Source organism: Alligator sinensis, unplaced genomic scaffold, assembly GCF_000455745.1.
Source record: "Alligator sinensis unplaced genomic scaffold, ASM45574v1 scaffold1334_1, whole genome shotgun sequence".
Classification (NCBI taxonomy): Eukaryota; Metazoa; Chordata; order Crocodylia; family Alligatoridae; genus Alligator; species Alligator sinensis.
In genome coordinates this window covers 172,804-184,491 of record NW_005842872.1, presented here as the reverse complement: position 1 = coordinate 184,491, position 11,688 = coordinate 172,804, and the positions used below count along the sequence as shown (strand labels likewise).

The 11,688-nt window shown below is 58.5% G+C and overlaps 1 protein-coding gene across 1 annotated transcript in view; it reads right to left on the bottom strand.

Moving 5' to 3' along the window:
- The window catches only part of LOC102377683 (dedicator of cytokinesis protein 2-like), a 117,457-nt gene that overhangs the window by 71,794 nt on the left and 33,975 nt on the right, over positions 1 to 11,688 (bottom strand). The window contains exon 23 of the mRNA XM_025191920.1: positions 6,647 to 6,758. Within this exon, the coding sequence (XP_025047705.1) occupies positions 6,647 to 6,758 (112 nt within the window). The remainder of the gene's footprint in view (positions 1 to 6,646; positions 6,759 to 11,688) is intronic.

Below are 11,688 nucleotides of genomic sequence, written 5' to 3'. Positions count from 1 at the left end.
AGGGAAGGGGTCGGCCAGACGGGAGGCACCCCAGGGAGGCACTCGGAGCCTGGAAGGTGGTCGGGCGCAGGGAGGTGGGCGGCTCAACGCAGGAGCGCCCCCTACTGGCCCGCCACAACGCTGACCACGGCAGGGTGGGGGGAGGACCTGGATGGACCTGCTCCGGTGCCCCGCGATCACCTGGCGCGGCTGTTACTGTGCGGCAGCTGGTGCAGCGGCGAGGGCTAGTCGTGCCACGGCCCAGGCTGGGCGCCCGCGGTGCGAGACCCGACATGCACGTGTGTGAACGGCTCGCGCCTGCCACTGCAGTCAGCAAACCCCGTGCTCCAAATAGACGAGGTGCGATGAAGAGACTCAGTGGGCTGAGAAAGCAGTGGCACGCACCCCCGCTGTGCCCCCAAACTAGCAGAACCACGACGTGCCTTATGAATTAAATCCTGCCAAGTCCACCAGGCTCATTTCGGGCCCGATTTCTTTCTCGGGGATGGACAAACCTTCCTCCCTCGCAAGCAGGCTGCAAAGATAATTTCATTAGTGTCTGCAAGGCACTCGGATACGATAGGAATAGACATCACAGAACGGTCCGGGATGAGGCCTGGAGACGCGCCGGCCTGCGAGGCTGTACAGAAATACCTATTCCCCCAGCATCGTCCGGCCCGTGCCCTGCTTGCTGGAGGAGACCGCTCTGCCCACGGATGAAGCCCACGAAGAGCAGGGGTCCCACAGATAAAACCCGAATGCATGAGCATGCTTAATCCTGGCCGTGCTCGACTGCGCTGGTCCTTTATGCAATGACTGTGGACACATCTACTTGTTTATTAATACACCTTAATTACTGTGCATTTAGTCTAGTACTTTGGGGCTTTCGTTTGCACAGTTATTTGTTGGTATCTGACCAGACAGCGGATCGGTGTTGGTCTTTCTGCAGCACTTAGATGGTGCTTTATAAGTGATCTAATAAAAGTCCACGCTGAAGGGCGATCACTGTCGCAGCGTTCCTTATTTTAGGAAAGATGAAACCGTGCCCGTCCTGGCTTCTTTTAGATGCTGCGTTGATCTCATTAAGGATTGTGTCAGCTCAGGACTTGGATGGGAGTCCCAGAATCACAGAGGAGGGCTGGAGGGGACCTTGAGAGGTCGTCTAGTCCAACCCCTTCCCAGTTTCATGTCGTGGGCAAACTTGCTCCAGCAGCTGCCTGTGCCAGCATCCAAACATTAACGAACACCTTGAACAGCACCAGGCCCTGTGGGACCGCACTAGAAACCTCCTGCCGTCCTGACACCTGCCCCTAAGACTTACCCTTTGCCTGCGGCTATTGAGCCAGCTTGTCCGGCTCCTGTTTCTCCGGTTTGTTTACGAGAAGGCCACGTGGGACCTTGCCAAAAGCTCGGCTGAAGTCCAGACACACGACACCCACGGCACTCCCTTCATCCAGCCAAGTACTTACTTTGTCAGAGAAGGAGATTAAGCTTGTTTGGCACAATCTGATCTTAGTAAAACCCATTCTGGCTGCTTGTGATCAGCCGTTCCTCCTCCAGATGCTTGCATGACATGATGTCGACGCAGGAAGCCTTCTCCACATGGCTTCCTGCCCACCCGAATTTCTGTCGGATGGGTGCAAATCCATGTTGACGGGTGTTAGCCAAAAGTCCTGAGCAAGCGCCTCCTGCCCCTCGCCCAGACGAGGGCTGATTATCCGGATGCAGAGAGGAAACTTCCACCCTGCGCATCACCAGGAAAAGCATCCCTGCAGCTGACACGCTGTCGAGACAATCCCCCCCGGGCGGGCGCGGGGACAGGAGCGGCGGAAGGGGCAGGCAGGTGCGAGCGGTGCGGAAAGAAGCCAACAGAAAGAGCCAGGATGGAGAGGCCGGCCAGCGAGGTGAGCCGACGCCGGCTCTGAGCCACGGCACGCTGGGCGGCTGGTCAGACACGAGAGATACTTCTGTGCCACGTCCCCAAGCTCTGCAGCCTCAGAGAGGCATCCGTCACTCCTTTTCCGTGCAAACGAGGTTACTCTACATGCGCCGGTGCAGCGTGAGCCAGCAGCACATCCCTTCCTCCGTAGCAGCCGGTACCCCGGCCTGGCTCGGACACCGACAACCGGGCCGGATGCAGTCCTGGGCTGACCCGTGTTTCTTTGCTATACGTCTTCTGTCCCAGTGCCCGCAGCAGTGGGTTTGGACCAGCTCCCACTGGTGCGGGCAGCCTGCGCTCACCGTGGAGGCTCCAGCTCGAGCTCCAGGATTAACAGATTTATTTTAAAAAGACTTCGCGTGTCTACGCCTTAGGGCTGCAAAGGGAGGTCAGGCTGTGAACGAGGCGGCAGGGCTGGCGGCTGAGCGCTCGTCCCAGAAAGGTGCTGGGCACCTGCAGAACCGCCCCGTGCTGCGCCAGCCCCAGCCCCAGCCCCAGCCGGCAGCCGAGCTCGGACAACGGCTGCTCCCGGGGACGTACGCTGACATCTCGCCTCGTCCAACGCGGCCCCCGCGGCCTGGCGCAGGATGGACTGGGAGTGCATTTCCTCGCACATCATCCAGCTCAGCAAAGAGACCCCGGAGACAGCCGTGGCACGCTTGCTGGAGGAGACCGCTCTGCCCACGGATGAAGCCCACGAAGAGCAGACAATCGCACAGGATGAGGCTGCACAAGTGACCTCTTGTCCCTATGGCAGATTTTGGGGCCCTGAGCAGAGCGGAGAGGGGGCACGTGGACAGAGACCTTCTCTTGGCTCTGGCTCATGAGGCCCTTGAGATATCCTTCATTACTGGGATCTCCCTTTTCCTCACCCACTGTGCCTGAGTGCCCAACAAAGCTGGTGACATCTGGGATTTATTCCCCTCCCTCCTGCCTGAGGACTTGTTGTCCTGGGGGTCCTTGGCCGAGCCAAGCAAGGTCAAACCCGCGGTTCAATGACAAAGAAATGCCGACGTGCAGTTCTTCACTGACTGGCAAACACCGAAAAACCAAGCAGCAGGACACGGAGGACACGTGGAGCCCCTCACACCACGTCAGCAGAGCCACTGGCTTCGATCACCTCCGTAAATGTTTGGAGCTGAACGAATCCTTGGCTGCTCCAGAACAACCATGCCCCATGTCCCGGACTAGCCCGTCCTCTCGAGACAGTTTCCTGACAGAAAGGAGAGAAATGAGGAGCGTGGGGAAGACGAGGGAGGAGGAGACTTGCTGGGTGCGCAGAGCAGAGGCGATGCTTGGAGCAATGGACGCTTCACAGACCGATATCCTGAGACGTGACTGACCCCGGGGACACGTCAAACAGACAGCTCCAGCGAGCCTGTAAGCGCCGCGCGAGTCTGTGCTCCAGGCCAGCGGGGTGGGCTTCCTGCAGAAACTAAAGTCACTGGGGAATAATTACTGCAAATCGCTAATGCAGGTAATAAATTCACCCTCCGAGAGATGGAAAGGGAATACGCTGTTCTGTTCTGCTGCAGAGGTCTGACAAAGCAAGAGGCAGAGGCTGTAACAAGCTAGCACTGCTCTAGGAAATGCTGCGACAGAGACGTGGCAACGTGGCTGTGCCCAGCTGGGTCCTCTGCAGACGCCCGAGCTTAACCCGGGTGCAAACTGGTTTATAGTGGGTTCCTCATAGGGCCCTCGGGAGGTCACCAGTAGCCCCAGCGCCGCACCGGGATGAGCATCCGTCGGGCCCAGCGGTGCTCAGAGCACGGCCACTAGGTTGGATCCAGCCTACAGAGCAAGTCGTCCGGCCGTGGGGCTTCCCACGGGTCCACGGGTCGGCGGAGGGGAGCGGGGGCTGTGTGAATTGCTATGGCTCTGGGTACTTCTGCTTCCCCTAACTTAACGTTGTGGACCCAATGCCGGGAAGGCTGAGCACCGCCAGTCTGGCCCGTTCCAACCAGAACTGCACTGGCAACTGCCTCGCGCAACCACGCAGCACGTGCCCGGGAGCAACGGCAGGACCGCAGCCTGTCACAGAGAAGCGGGGGCAAGGGCACCGCCAACATCCTGCCACCGCTCGCGAGAAAGAGCTCGTTAAAATGCACTCAAGGGAGCCAAGAAGAGGATCGCGTCCTCGCTGCAGAAGCAGGCAAAACCCCCGTGCCCGTCTGCACTGATCTGACCACGGGAGCATCAGTGCTGCCACGTCCTGGCTCAGGCCCCAGGTCTGTCTCCTGCATGGCACGGGGCAGAGCAGAGCTGGAGGGAGAGTGACCGGGCGGAGCAGGGTTTTCTCTCCCCGCAGCCTCCAGCGCTGAGGTTGGGCAGGGCTGACGCAGAGCCCGTGCCCCTCACGCCCTGCCCCAGAGCCCCCGATGCCCCTTTCCTCCCAGCACGTGTCCAAGCCCCGGTGAATCCAGCTGAGCTCTCAGCTTCCCGCACATCTGGGGGCCACGAGTCCCCCTTCTCATGCCACGCTAGGAAAACACAACTGCCCGGTGTTGGTTTTAAATGTACTGCCTGCTCCTTGCACGCTGCGACCCCGGGTGAGAGACAGGAAACCATAAATCTCTGGTGATTTCTCCTCGCCATGCAGTCCTCTGTCAGCCCTTCTTGTGTCCCCGCTCCAGCGTCTCTTCTTGACCCCGAGCAGGCCTGCTATCGTCTCTCCTCATACAGAAGCCCCCGCGTGCCCCTCATCATCCGTGCCGCCCTTCTCTAGTTCTTCTAGATCCTTTTGGAGGTTTCTTCCCGACCCACACAGACATGCATGGAGGAGGAGCAGCGGGAGTCTGGCATGGCACGGGACGTGGGGGGCGAAGAGCAGGGCACATGCACAACGCCAGGCCTGCCCCAGGAGAGCAAACAAGCGGGGCACAAAGTCCTCCGGCTTTTATGGCGCAGTGGCATTGAGGGCACCAGTACCGCTGACATGAGAAGGGTATTTCTGGGAGTCCCCGAGATAGAAGAGGGTCATGGCTAGAAATGGGGCGAGTCCTTGTACCCACGTCACTTCTCACCATACACAATCCCGCCCTCTGTCCTGCTCGGGGTCTGCTTCCACCCGAGACCGTTTGGGCCAGGACTGAGCTGCTGCGGCACGTGGGGGCGGAGAGGGAGGGCGGCGCGCACCGAGTCCTTGCCGACCCCTCGCTGCTCCACCTGGCTGGTGCAGGGGAGAGCTGGCGAGGGCAGGTGTCTGCAGGATTGCAGCAGTCTCCTGTCACTCGCACCAGGACACGCTCGGCACACTCCCGCGCGTGCCCTGCACCCTGCACTGCTCTCCCAGAGGCATTTCCAAAGGTCTGCAAGGATAAGAGCAGCCGTTTGCCCTCTGCCCAGACAGCAGATCATCAGGCTCTTTAGGACGCTAGGTCCTGGCCTGAATCCAAGCCGCGCCAGATGCGAGACTGACACACGCTGAGCTCAAGGACACGTGCTGCAGGGCTGGCGCTCATCCCGGGCTGAGCAGGAGCTGCGTGTCCTCCTGCCATGGCTGAGCCGGCTGCCGAGGGTGGCCTGGCCACGTGCGTGGGGAGCAAGGTGCTGCCACCGAACTGCATCTTGCACGACGTCAAAGCAAGACGGATTCAGATCTCGTCTCGAATTCAGCTTCACCAGGTGCGAAGGTGCGTCAGCTCCTCTGTGGGCAGCACCCCACCCCAACGTGGTCGCTGCGGGGCGCCACTGTCGTTACGGGTCAGGCCTGAGCAGGCGGGCTGGGAACGTGGCCTCGGACGGGGTGTCCTGCTCTGTCTGGAGGGGGGAGCGGGGGGGCGCTGGGAACTGAACTCCCTGGACTGGGATGGAGCCATCTTCTCTGTGATGGACCTTGGCTCTCGGTTTGCTTATGCGACCTTCACACCTGGGAGGCTGTGGTCGTGGAGCAGGCCCTGCTGCGCTAGGCGCTGTACAAACATGGACTAGAGTCCACTCCTAAGCCAGAGGTCTCTCAGGGCGAGCCAAAGGCAGGCAGGGGAGCACGTGCAGCGAGACGCAGAGGACTTAGCTGCACACACGCATGCGGGGGCTGCACCTGGACTGCAACACTGGGGTCCTTACTGGAAGCACCATGTGCTCTGCGTACGGTGCAGCCTGGGCCTGGCGCTCCTGCAAGCTTCCCCATGCCCATGCAGCCTCCCGGTCTTACCCTCCAAGCTGTGCCTGCTGCAACCTGCAGCTGTTATAAGGACCAGCACAACAGCCAGCGCATCCGCACGGCAGCCGTCCACGGGCAAAGGGCAGCACAGAGCAGGAGGCGCTGGGCCGGGAACGTATCAGCTGGATAACGGGCACATGCATCGCTGGCTAATGGGAGCGAGGCATCGGCTTCCAACTGATGGAAGCCAGGTGGGGTGGCGATGCGCCCAAAGCAAAGCCGAGGAGCTTTCATGTGAAGGGGGTGCAGGAGCCGTTAGGAAAACCCACCCCCATATACAGCACTGTGCTGGGGGAAGACAAGCTAATGAAGTAACACCCACGGCACCGCTCCACGACACGCAGGCCGCATCACGTCCTCAAACCACAGGCTGCAGCGTGGCAGAGCCTAGCGCTCTCCACGGGGGCACAGGGATCGCCAGGCCACGTCCGCTCAACCCAGCCCTCCGTCAGCTCCCCGACGGGGCCAGGACCAGATACTTCAGAGAACAAACTCGTGCCAGCGAATGCCCCCATCTGCACACACAGATGCTTGCTGGCTCGCAGCTCCGCCGGCGTCCGGCTCACCTGGAAGTCCAGCGTGGCCCCCTCCTGCGTGGACTTCATCAGCTGGTTGACGGACAGCAGGAACCGCTGCAGCGACGCCTGGAACTCCTCCGTCTTACTCCCTTCGTAGAGCCTGAGGAGAGACAGGCTGGGTGAGCGTCACGCCCCGCCACCACCCCAGCGACGGAGCTGACCACACGAGCAGGACATGATAAATGCATACTTTCAATTCTTTCCTACATAATTTAATGCATTTAAGCAACACCTCATTTGGATTATTTGGTTATAACCCCACTTTAGCAATTTCCACACCAAAACAGAGTCTAGAAGAGCCTAAAGGGAGCTCCCTTTCTTTGTCACCTGGAACGAGCAGCATATAGCAAACACATCATATATACTATAACAGACCTATGGCATAAGCTTGCATTGCTCCTTTTAGTCTTGCATCTCATGAGCTTTTGCACTCCACTGGCAAAAAGACCGTGGAAAGTCCCAGGCTAGAGTCCTTGTGGGAACAGAGACACACTTGCACGTTCATCCAAGCAGGGAGCAAGATAAACCCACGTGACTTATTGGAGATGCGCTGGGCAGCTGGGCCGGCTCACACGGCGAGCACTCGCAGCATCACCGGGCTGGAAGGGACCTGCAGGGACATCTAGTCCAACCCCAGCTCAGATGCAGGATGGCAGGAGATGGGCATCCAGTCTCCTCTTGCAAACCCCCAGCGAAGGAGCTTCCACCGTTACTCCCACGGGATCGCGGCTGGAAGGGACCCGACGAGTCACCGAGGCCCTCCTCCAGCTCTGAAGCAGCACCGAGTACCTCAGAGCATCCCTGACGAACACCGACCTGCCCTATTCTCAGAAGCCTCCAGCGAGGGGGACTGCGCAGCCTCCCTACCTCGCCTCTTCCAGACGGGACCAGCCTTACTAAGAGGTTTGATATCAAGAAAGCATTTCCAAGTCTCCCGCGTTGCTATTCGAGGCAATCGTTTCTAGCCCCGTCCTGCTCGAACATGGAGCACGCTTTGCTGGCTGTGGGTCCCCCACCACAGACACGTCCCGCCGACACCAGACCGCTCCTCTCCGCGCTGCGGTAGGAAACCCAGCTCTTTCAAGCTTCTCCAGGCGCCACGTCTTGAGGTCCCTTGTCGCTCTCCCTGCCCCGCTCTGGACCCCGTCCAGGGTGGCTACCGGACCGGTTTCTTCAGTGACCAGCGAGGCAGCAGTAATCCACTTCTGCACGTGTGCGTGAATTCTTCCTTCCGAACTGCAGTACTGAGCGCTCGTTTTTGCCAAATTTCATCTTCTTGATTTCAGACCATTTCTCCAATTCAGCAATCTCATTTTCAATTCTAATCCTGCTTTCCAGACTGCTTGTGATCCCTCCACTTTGGGGTCAGCAACGCATGCAGTGAGCGTCCTCTCTATCCCATCATTCGAGGCGATGGTGAAAATCTGACTAGTGCTGGACCGAGAACAGACACCTGGGGACCTCACTCGCTCTGCCCTTTCAGTCTGACAGAAAGCTACGCGAACAACCATTAATTATAGACAATCACAGAGTCCCGGAGCCGCGGGGCTGGCAGGGAGCTGCGGGGTCACATCCAGTCCAAGCCCTGCCTGAGGCAGGGTCAGCCCCGTCCAAACCAGCCCAGACAAGCCATCATCTAACTCTTTCTAAGCTGCCATCACCCCTGACACAGCCCAGACATCACATCCAAGCCTGCCACAGGGAAAGCGGGGGGGCCGTGGCCGCCAGCATCCTGCTTCTTTAAAAGGTTGTTAATATACGCTCAAGAGCCCCCAGGCCAAGCCGTGCCCCCGCTGCAGAGGAAGGAGAAACCCCCAAGTCCAGACCAGTCTGAGCAGGGGGGAAATCCCTTCCTGCCCCAGTGCAACATGGAGCTGAGCCTGACCGCGGGGGCAAGACCCTCCAGCCAGGACCCCGCGGGGTCGGCGCCAGTAAAAGCATTGGCCCAGCCCAGCCCAGCCCATCCCCAGCCTGGGCTGCGGCAGCACCAGCACCAGCACTCAACACGGAGAAATGCAAAGTGCTGCACCTAGGGAGGAATGTCCAGCACACCTACAGCCTAGGGAATGACCTGCTGGGTGGCACGGAAGTGGAAAGGGATGTTGGAGTCCTAGTGGACTCCAAGATGAACGTGAGTCGGCAGTGTGACGAAGCCATCAGAAAAGCCAATGGCACTTTATCGTGCATCAGCAGATGCATGACGAATAGATCCAAGGAGGTGATAGTTCCCCTCTATCGGGCGCTGGTCAGACCGCCGTTGGAGTACTGCGTGCAATTCTGGGCGCCGCACTTCAAGAGGGATGCGGATAACCTGGAGAGGGTCCAGAGAAGGGCCACTCGTATGGTTAAGGGCCTACAGACCAAGCCCTACGAGGAGAGACTAGAGACCCTGGGCCTTTTCAGCCTCCGCAAGAGAGGGTTGAGAGGCGACCTTGTGGCTGCCTATAAGTTCATCACGGGGGCACAGAAGGGAATTGGTAAGTATTTATTCACCAAGGCGCCCGCAAGGGTTACAAGAAATAATGGCCACAAGCTAGCAGAGAGCAGATTTAGATTGGACATTAGGAAGAACTTCTTCACAGTTAGAGTGGCCAAGGTCTGGAACGGGCTCCCAAGGGAGGTGGTGCTCTCCCCCCCTACCCTGGGGGTCTTCAAGAGGAGGTTAGATAAGCATCTAGCTGGGGTCATCTAGACCCAGCGCTCTTTCCTGCCTATGCAGGGGGTCGGACTCGATGATCTATTGAGGTCCTTTCCGACCCTAACATCTATGAATCTATGAATCTATGAACCAGTGCATCTGGGGGAGGATTAAAACCCCCCTGACGCATGGAGCAGGAAGGCGGGGGGGCATTAGTCTAGGAAAATGTATTGCAGAAAATATCCTTTCTGCCAGTAAGGAAGTTACAGCTGCACGGCAAGGATACGTCAGCCAGCTCGTGAGAAAAGCAGATGCATTGGCCACAGCCTGTACCCCTGCAAATCTCACCTGGGGAGACAGACTCCATGACCAGGATCTTTCCATTCTACTTCTTTAGGGCACAACGATCATTTCCACTCATTAACGTGAGAATGTAAGGGTAGGGCTAGGATTCACAGAGACCTCAACTAATTGGAGGATCGGAGCAAAAGAAATCTCCCAATGCTCAACAAGGACAAGTGCAAAGTCCTGCACTTAGGAGGGAGCAATCCGCGGGCTGGGGGCGACGGGCTGGGCAGCAGCTCTGCAGAGAAGGACCTGGGGGGACAGGGGACAAGAAGCCGAACAGGAGCCGGCAGCGTGCCCTTGTTACCGAGAAGGCTACCGGCATCCTGGGTGCATCGGTAGGAGCGTTGCCAGCAGATCCAGAGCAGTGATTCTTCCCCTCCATGCAGCACTGGGGAGGCCACATCTGGACTCTTGTGTCCAGCTGTGGGCCCCACTACAGAAAGGATGTGGACACATTGGAGAGAGTCCAGTGGAGGGCAATGAAAATGGTTGAGGGCTGAGGGACACGACTGGTGAGGAGAGGTGGATAGAAATGGGTTCATTTAATCTGCAGAAGAGAAGACCGAGGGGGATTGAATAGCAGCCGTCACCTCCCTGCAGGGGGGCTGCAAAGAGGATGGAGCTGGACTGGTCTCAGTGGGGGACAAGTGACAGAGCATGGAGCAATGGGCTCAAGCTGCAGGAAGGGAAGTTGAGGCTGGGTATTAGGAAAAACTTTCTCCCGAGAGGGTGGTGAAGCACTGGAGTGGGTTACCCAGAGCGGTGGTGCAGTCTCCATCCTTGGAGGTGTTGAAGACCTGGGTAGACAAAGCCTTGGCCAGGATGATGTAGTTGGGGCTGGTCCTGCGTGGAGCAGGAGGTTGGACTTGATATGACCTCCTGAAACCCCTTCCAGCCCTCCTTGTCTATGAGTCTATGTTTGGAGGTCAGTTTTCTCCTCTGCTCCGGCTCCAGGTGCTCCCTACGCCGGGTCTGCAGGCCTTGTTGTGGGAAGGAAGCTGCCGTGCAAGCAGGAGTCAGTGCTTCTGTTCTTTACTCTGCTGAAGCCCCCAGATCACAGGAGATTTCTTCCGGCATGGGAAACAAGACCATGCTTGGGCCCCACACACATCTTCTCTTCACTAAGGTATCTAGACACATAACAAGTGACCTTAGATAAAAAAGGAGCAGCCCCATGGCGAATGCGTGCACTGACCGCTACGCAGCTGCACAGCAGATCTCATCAGAGGAGATACGAGACGTCTTCTGTGAACTGCTCAGTATTTCTTGGTCCTGGGATTCAGGGCCCCACAGAAGAAATTGGCTGGTTGATTTTTCACTGAATTCAGGTGCACTTTGGGAATAAACACTGGCATAAAGCAGAGGACTACCAGGGTCTGCAGTTGCACGCCCGGGGCAGCTCCTTGACCAACCCTCCCTCCTGAGAGCAGAGAATCACGACCCAACTGCTTTGCCCTCGCGGGTCAAGAGGAGGACGGCCCCTCCAGCACTTGCACCAGACAGTTGTCCCCAGCACTCCCCAAAAACATCCTGGATTGCCTGCGCACCTCTGTGTTGCCCTCCCAGAAGGCTAAGGCATTTGTTGGCTGACGAAAACATCTTAAGGGATAGCCTGTGGCGGGCCAGTCGCGGGCGCTCCTGCGTTGAGCCGCCCACCTCCCTGCGCCCGACCACCTTCCAGGCTCCGAGTGCCTCCCTGGGGTGCCTCCCGTCCGGCCGACCCCTTCCCTGGAGCACACCCGCTAGCCTGGGGGTCCCGCTGCCACCATCCAAGGCTCTGGACTCACTTCTGGCTCTGCGCACCTTGGAGAACACAGGCCTGATCGTCCAATGGGTGCTAGACCCAATACAAGCACTTGGGGCACTTCCCCAAGTCAGGGGATTTTTAGGGAAGCCTCCCTTAGTCCACAGACCTAAGGGGCCTCCTTGGCATAATGTAGACCCACCCCTCAATAAGTCTCCCACTCCGGTCACAAAGGAGAGCTTTATCGATTCAGAGGGTAGGGCGGAAACAGGGTAAAAGGTAGAGCAATATCAGAGGAAT